This window comes from Telmatherina bonti (genome assembly GCF_933228915.1).
Source record: "Telmatherina bonti genome assembly, chromosome: 15".
Classification (NCBI taxonomy): domain Eukaryota; kingdom Metazoa; phylum Chordata; class Actinopteri; order Atheriniformes; family Telmatherinidae; genus Telmatherina; species Telmatherina bonti.
Window position 1 is genome coordinate 3,046,595 of NC_136613.1, and position 8,259 is coordinate 3,054,853.

The 8,259-nt window shown below is 50.0% G+C and overlaps 1 protein-coding gene across 1 annotated transcript in view; it reads left to right on the top strand.

The window, feature by feature from the left end:
- The window catches only part of LOC306766733 (titin-like), a 377,999-nt gene that overhangs the window by 369,690 nt on the left and 50 nt on the right, over positions 1–8,259 (top strand). Inside the window, 3 exon segments of the mRNA XM_079254554.1 lie at positions 66–6,338; positions 6,420–6,710; positions 7,020–8,259. The exon segment at positions 7,020–8,259 is cut by the window's right edge and continues 50 nt beyond it. Of these exon segments, the coding sequence (XP_079110680.1) occupies positions 66–6,338; positions 6,420–6,710; positions 7,020–7,312 (6,857 nt within the window). The 3' untranslated portion in view covers positions 7,313–8,259.

Genomic DNA, 8,259 nt, shown 5'->3' on the forward strand with positions numbered 1-8,259 from the left:
TTTTCATCATGATTCCTACAATTCTCTATTTCCCCAAACAAACACTTCTTTGTTTTCAATCCCAGTACCTGCAAAAATCCACTTGCCTAAAGAGCTCCAGGGTATGGGTGCCGTCCATGCTGCTCGTGGCGATCACATCAGCATCAAGATCCCCATTACTGGAAAGCCTGAGCCAGCTGTCACATGGCAGAAGGGTCAGGAGATCCTTTCTAACTCTCCGTATCACCAAGTAATCACCACCAGATCCTTCACATCCTTGGTGTTCCAGAAAGGAGTACAAAGAAGGGATACTGGATACTACATCATTACTGCCAAGAACAGGTTTGGAACAGACAAGCAAACCATCGAGGTGAATGTGGCTGACATCCCTGAAGCTCCAAAAGGACTTGTGGTGAGTGACATCGCTCGGGATTCCATCACCCTAACCTGGGAACCTCCCACGAGTGATGGTGGAAGTGACATCATTGGCTACATCGTTGAAAAGTGTCCCACCACTGCTGATAGGTGGATACGTGCTGGCCAGACAAATGACTGCAGCTTCACCATCATCAATATATTTGGAAAGACCAAATACCAGTTCCGTGTTATTGCAGAGAACGAGTTTGGCCTAAGCCCTCCATCTGCACCAACTGAGCCACTCACCACCAAAGAAGACATGTCTGTGATCAGAAACTATGATGAGGAAGTGGACGAAGACAGAGAGATCACCAAAGAGGAGGCTCTGTTCTACAAGGTGAAGGAGCTTTCTTCCAAGTATACCATCGCAGAGGAACTTGCTCGCTGCCAGTTCGGAGCAGTTCACCGGTGTGTGGAGATCGCCACAAAGAAGACCTTCATGGCCAAGTTCATCAAAGTCAAAGGAACTGACCGCGAGTTAGTTCTTAGAGAAATAGAAGCTCTGAATGTTGCAAGGCATAAGAATGTCATCTACCTACATGAATACTTTGAAAGCATGGAGGAGATAATTCTGATCTTTGAATTCATCTCTGGACTTGACATCTTTGAGCGCCTGGGCATCAACAACTTTGAGCTTACAGAGCAGGAGATTGTCCGCTACCTGAGACAAGTCTGCTCTGCTCTCAAGTTCCTGCACAGTCACAACTTTGGCCACTTTGATATTCGCCCAGATAACATTGTGTACACCACCAGGAGAAGCACCAACATAAAGATCATAGAGATGGGCCAGTCCAGACTCCTGGTGCCAGGAGAGAACATCAGGATGTTGTATTCAGCTCCAGAATACTATGCCCCGGAAGTCCACCGCCATGACCTGGTTACAACAGCTACTGATATGTGGTCTGTGGGTGTTCTGGCATACGTTCTTCTCAGTGGTCTAAATCCATTTGCTGCAGAATCCATGACAAAGATGATAGAAAACATCTCCAACTGTGAGTACATCTTTGACAGTGAGGCATTCAAGGACATCAGCCTGGAGGCTATGGACTTTGTGGACAGACTTCTAGTCAAGGACAGAAAATTACGTATGACGGCTCACGAGGCTCTGGAGCACCCATGGCTCAAGATGAAGATAGAGCATGTCAGCAACAAGGTCATCAGGACACTGAGACACAGAAGGTACTATCAGTCTCTGGTTAAGAAGACTGAGACTATTGTCTCAGCAGCTCGGGTGGCCTTCGGAGGTGCTTTCAAGAACCAGAGAGGACTGGCTGTTGGTAAAGTAAAGATTGGAACGGAGTACCACGGTCTCCGTGCTGGCCCTGTCATGCATAGTTCTGCTGAGGAAGGTGGTCACGTCAGATTTACCTGTAGCTTTGTCAACTATGACAAGAGCACTCAGGTGACATGGTACTTTGGTAACCACCAGCTGCATCCGAGCCCCAAGTATGAGATTTCTTACAGTAATGGCTTTGCAAGCATCTATGTAAAGGACATCGAAGAGAGCGACGATGGTGTCTACAGATGCAAAGTGGTGAATGACGATGGTGAGGACAGTGCCTATGGGGAGCTCTTTGTGGAGTCTGTGAGGAGCATCAGAGAATATTACATCAGCCGCTCCATCAGGAAACTGAAGAGGAGAGTTGACAAGACCAAACTCCTGCAGAGACCTCCAGAATTCACTTTGCCCCTCTACAATACCACTGCATACATCGGAGAAGATGTGCGCTTTGGTGTCACCATCACTGTGCACCCTGAACCTCATGTAACGTGGCTGAAGAATGGAGAGAGGATCAAGGCGGGCGATGGTGGCAGCAAGTATACTTTCACAAGTGATAAGGGTCTATACCAGCTCATGATCCACAACCTGGACACAAGTGATGAGGCTGAGTACACCGTCATGGCCCACAACAAATTTGGAGAAGACAGTTGCAGGGCTCGCCTGACTGTGATACCTCATCCTGTGACAGAGGAAACCATGAGGCCCATGTTCAAACGTCTGCTAGCAAACATTGACTGTGTAGAGGGCCATAGCATTTGCTTCGAGCTCAGGGTCTCAGGAGTACCCAGTCCCACTCTGAAATGGGAAAAGGATGGTAAACCGCTACAGTTTGGTCCTAAAGTTGTTGTCATACAGGAAGACGTTGACTACCATGTGCTTCATATCAGGGAGACTCTACTTGAGGATTCTGGCGTGTACAAAGTTACTGCAACCAATTCTGCAGGTTCGGCCACCTGCCAGGCCACGCTGAAGGTGGACCGTCTTACCTACACCAGGAGGGAGTACAAGAGCGAGGAGGAGAAGTACCGACACATCCAGAAACAAATTGAAAAGACCAACAAAATGGCTCAGCAGATCACTGCCACTGAGGAACTGGTGCCACTCAACCCCACGGCACAGGAGGCACTTAAATTCGCTGCAGAGGTGTACAAACCTGCAGTAAGCACCAAGAACATTGAGGGCGAGTTCGACATCACAGAGGAGAAGACAGAGACCAAGAGGCTAGAGGAGGAGAGGAGGATATTCTTGCCCTACGAGATCCCCGAGCCTGTGGTTCACGATCCCAAAGTTCTGGACGAGGACAGAGCCATCAAACAGTTTGTGCCTCTGTCTGACATGAAGTGGTACCGCAAGCTGAGGGATCAGTACGAGATTCCAGAGAAAGCAGAGAGGATCGTGCAAAAGAGGCAGAGGCGCATTCGTCTTTCCAGATGGGAGCAGTTCTACGTCATGCCGCTTCCCAGGATTACCGACCAATATAGACCAAGGTGGCGTATTCCCAAGCTCACTCTGGATGATTTGGAGACAGTCAGACCAGCAAGACGTTCACCTTCTCCCGAGTCCGAGATTTCTGTCAGAACCAGGAGGAGATCTCTAGGAGACCTCAGTGATGAGGAGCTGATGATGCCTGTGGATGATTACCTGTCCATGAGGAGAACAGAGGAGGAGAAAATGATGCAGGAGGATGAGCTGGAGCTCGGTTTCTCTGCATCTCCAGCTGGCAGTCCTGTTCGTGTTGAGCGACGTACTGGGGAACGTGAGGAGAGGAGGCAGGAAATCAGACACGAGGCGACAGAGGTCACTGAGACAAAGAAGAAACGCACCATTTCTCAGTTTATGAGGAGAAGACGATCTTTGTCTCCCACCTACATCGAACTGATGCGTCCAGTCTCAGAGCTAATCAGAACACCACGCAGGCTGGAAGCTGAGGGCGAAGTTGTAGAGAGGAGGTCTCCCACGCCCGAGAGGACCCGACCTCGTTCTCCCAGCCCCGTCAAGTCAGTTGAGAGGTCATCCCGCTCCTCATCTCGGTTTGAGCGGTCAGCCCGTTTTGACATCATGTCCCGCTACGAAGCCAGGAAGGCCGCTCTGAAGTCTGAGAGAAAGTATCAGGTTGTCAGCCAGACACCTTTCAGCTTGGATCACACCCCCCGCGTAACCGTGAGGATGCGTTCCCATCGCATCCCGATTGGCCAAGACACTAAATTTACCCTGAACATCCAGGCCAAGCCCGAGGCAGAAGTGGCATGGTTCCACAATGGTGATGCGATCTCTGAAAGCAGCGAGAAGTACGTCTTCACAAACATGAGCGGTGTTTTGTCCATCACCATTCTGGACTGTCAGGAGGAGGACAGCGGCACATATCGCTGTGTGTGCTCCAACTCCAAGGGAGAGGCATCAGACTACGCTACCCTGGAGGTGTCTGGTGGAGGCTACACCACCTTCTCTTCACGGCGCAGAGATGAAGAAGCTCCCAAAGCCCATGTACCTGAAGTCACTCACATCGACCACTATCACACCACTCACTTCAAAGCCGGCTACGCCTCCCAGACTCATTTGGAGGTGGAAGAGAGTAAGACGAAGCTGACGGAGACCCGCGAGGTCATCACACGGGAAAGGTTTGGCACTTCCTCTGAGAGGTTTTCCTCTGCTGAGAGATACGACTCTTCTATCAAGTACGCCTCCACCGAATACCTCTCATCTAGCTCGTCTTATTCTTCTGAGAAGTTCTCTCTAACAGGCAAGGACACCTTATCTGAAGCTAAACTGAAATCATCCTCTGTTGATGAGGAGATCACCCTGCACAAGGAAAAGCCTTCTCTTCCTGCCAAAATCCTCACCAAGCCCCAGTCTGTGACTGTCACACAGGGAGAAACCGTCAGGTTCTCCTCAGACATCGATGGGGAGCCGGCACCGACTGTAACCTGGATGCATGAGAACACAACCATCGTCTCATCCCAGCACATCCAGGTAACAACAACTCAGTATAAATCCAGCCTGGAGATCTCCTCTGTGACTTCTTCTGATGAGGGAAGCTACACTGTGGTGGTGGAGAACTCAGGAGCACGGCAGGTGGCTCATTTCACTTTGACCATCCGAAAGCCAGCCCCCAAGGAGGAAGTTAAAGCTTTAAAGTCCCCTGAGCCACCAATGAAGTCACCTACACCCACCGTTACATCACCTGCACCTTCAGTGACCTCACCTGTTCCCTCCATTACATCTCCTGTTCCTAGTGTGAAGTCACCAGAACCCAGCGTCAAATCCCCTGAACCCTCAGTTATGTCCCCAGTACCAAGCGTTAAATCTCCTGAACCGAGCGTAACTTCTCCTACTCCAGGTGTGAAGTCACCAACACCGAGTGTGAAGTCTCCCGAACCGAGCGTAACTTCTCCTACTCCAGGTGTGAAGTCACCAACACCGAGTGTGAAGTCTCCCGAACCGAGCGTAACTTCTCCTACTCCAGGTGTGAAGTCACCAACACCGAGTGTGAAGTCTCCCGAACCGAGCGTAACTTCTCCTACTCCAGGTGTGAAGTCACCAACACCGAGTGTGAAGTCTCCCGAACCGAGCGTAACTTCTCCTACTCCAGGTGTGAAGTCACCAACACCGAGTGTGAAGTCTCCCGAACCGAGCGTAACTTCTCCTACTCCAGGTGTGAAGTCACCAACACCGAGTGTGAAGTCTCCCGAACCGAGCGTAACTTCTCCTACTCCAGGTGTGAAGTCACCAACACCGAGTGTGAAGTCTCCCGAACCGAGCGTAACTTCTCCTACTCCAGGTGTGAAGTCACCAACACCGAGTGTGAAGTCTCCCGAACCGAGCGTAACTTCTCCTACTCCAGGTGTGAAGTCACCTGAGCCAGAGGGAATTAAATCTCCAAGGGGCGTGAAATCTCCCGAACCATCTGCCCCGTCTCCAGCACGCAGCTTAAAATCACCAACTCCAGGTGTTAAGTCCCCTGATCCGGAGGGAATCAAGTCACCACGTGGTATAAAATCTCCTGAACCGGGACTCAAGTCACCGACACCCATAAAGTCTCCTGCAGGTATGAAGTCACCGGAACCTGAGGAGGTAAAATCACCTCGAGGTTTAAAATCTCCGGAGCCTGCAGGCGTCAAAACACCACGAGGCCTGAAGTCTCCAGAACCTGCAGGGATCAAAACGCCAAGAGGCATCAAGTCTCCAGAACCTTCAGGCATCAAGTCACCAAGGGCCTTGAAGTCCCCTGAGCCCGAGGGGATCAAATCACCTCCCAGGATGAAGTCTCCTCCTCCCATCATGTCCCCGAAGAGGGTTGTGTCTCCTCCTACTGTGAAATCCCCAACCCCGAAACCTCCTAAGGTCCTGAGTCAGATAGCGGCTGAGGCCTGCGAGGGCTCGGTTCGAATGTCCTGCGTCTGCGAGAGCACCGTCAGGGAGGTGGTGTGGTACGTCAGTGGCAGGAAGCTTTCACAGAGCAGCCGCTTTGAGATGCATTACTCTGAGGGCTCCTGCAGCCTTCTGATCCACGACCTGTCAGAAAGCGATCAGGGAGAATACGTCTGTGAGATGACCTCAGATGGAGGAGTGTCCAAATCCTCCTTCTCCTTCACCGGAGGGGTGTTTGAGTCCATACACAAGAAGATTACAGCCTACCGTGAGCAGCAGATGGCTCTTAAAGGTGAACGTCTTCCTCCAGTTTCGTTCATTTTAATTCACAGAAAAGAGTTTTACTTAATTCATGTTTTATTTTCTGTCACAGGATCCATGACGAGTCAGAAGGAGTCTTCATCGATGATGAGCTCATCCACCATGATGAAGAAAGAAGTCCACATGGTGGAGGAGTCTTCCACCTTTTCTTCGTCAGCCCACCAGACAATGATGTCGTCCATGATGGAATCCAGCTCCTTCAGCAGCATGGCAGCAGAGATGAAGTTTGAGACCATGTCAATGTCAAGCATGTCCTCCATGACATCTGAGACATACGCCATGAGCTCCAGCAGCCTCACAGAGATGTCGGCCCACATGGAGGGGTCCTCTCTGAGAGCAGTCGGTAAGGCCTTGTTCTGAAACTGACTTTATACGTGAATCTGTCTACATGTAGGCGTCCAGTCAGAGGAAAATCTAGAGTAAACGGTACCAGACAATATTTATTTTTCAGTTGGTATTGTTGGTATTGATATTATAGATATTCGGATCAATCTCCCCTCCACTAACAGGAGGCGTTCGCAGGTTGTCTTGATGTGGGAACACGTGTAGTTGTCATGACAACAGTGTGAAACAACCAGAGGAAGTGAAAGTTCAGAATGAATTCTCTTTGTTCTTGGGAGGTATTCTCCATCTAACGGAAAACTTGTTCCAGGTGGCGCTCCGAGGATTGAAGCTCTGCCGGAAGACATCAGCATCGAACCGGGAAAAGTCCTGACGGTGGCCTGTGCCTTTTCCGGTGATGCCAAACACATTGAGTGGTCCCGCGCTGGTAGGACTATTGAGGTGACTGCTGGCGGACGCTTCCACATCGAGACCACCGAGGACCTGACCACCCTCATCATCACCGGGGTGAAGGAGGAAGATGCCGGAGCCTACACCCTCAAATTGTCCAACGAGCTGGGATCGGACGCAGCGACCGTCCACATCAGCATACGATCGGTATAAATCAAAACCTGACCTTCAAACCTACCCTTTCCCTTCCTCCACGCCTTTTTATTTATTAATTGAACAAAGTAATCTACCTGATAATGATCTGGATGATTCTTGTAAATATGAAGTATTTTTGTACCAACCATGACATTAATTTATGCCAAACTAAAGGCTAACGTTGTAAAATGTGCCATATTGAAATAACTATGACGTGTTTAAACCTTTTCTGTGACGTGTACATAATGTATATAGCCGAGTTTACCGGTTATGGAAATGTATGTTATTTATGACGATAATATGAACTGAAACTAATGAAACTAAATGTAGTTTAGCAGGAGAAAGTTTCACCAGGAACGAATACCCTGTTAAAGCCAGAAACTAAACTCTGTGCCTCAACAATAAGTTGAAGTCTAAAGATTGCCTCGGCAGGTAGAGAGACTCCCTGCTGATGTTTCCTCAACCAGACGATGAGCCGCTGCTGCAGAAAGGCAGCAGTGCTTTTAGCATGTGAACCGGAGCGCGAGATCCTGAGTGCTGTTTGCATCTACCCTCATGTAAGCAGGACGACTGGACCTCGTGCTCCGACTGATGACATCATACTGCCATTTATATGACACGCTCATGGTGCAAGCGGCCTGCACCACCTGAGCACCAATGTTGTTTTGTTTGTGTTTGTGCTCCACGTCTGGCAAACGACCACCAGCTCGGGTCCTCCACTCGTTTCATCAACTTGGCCAATTGCAGGAGTCCCGCTGGTGCTTGTTTGCAGGGGCGGAGCTTCCTTTCGGAGGTGCGCAGCGTGTTTGTGTGTTAGTTTGCAAAAATCCACCCGAGCGGCACTGAGCATGCACACCGCAGCCCAAACCAGCACCCGCTGCCATGACAGGAGGCGTGTCCTCATGTCACACCATGCCCTTGGGTTGGATTCAGTTAGTTTAGCATTAACTATTTTCGCCGCCTCC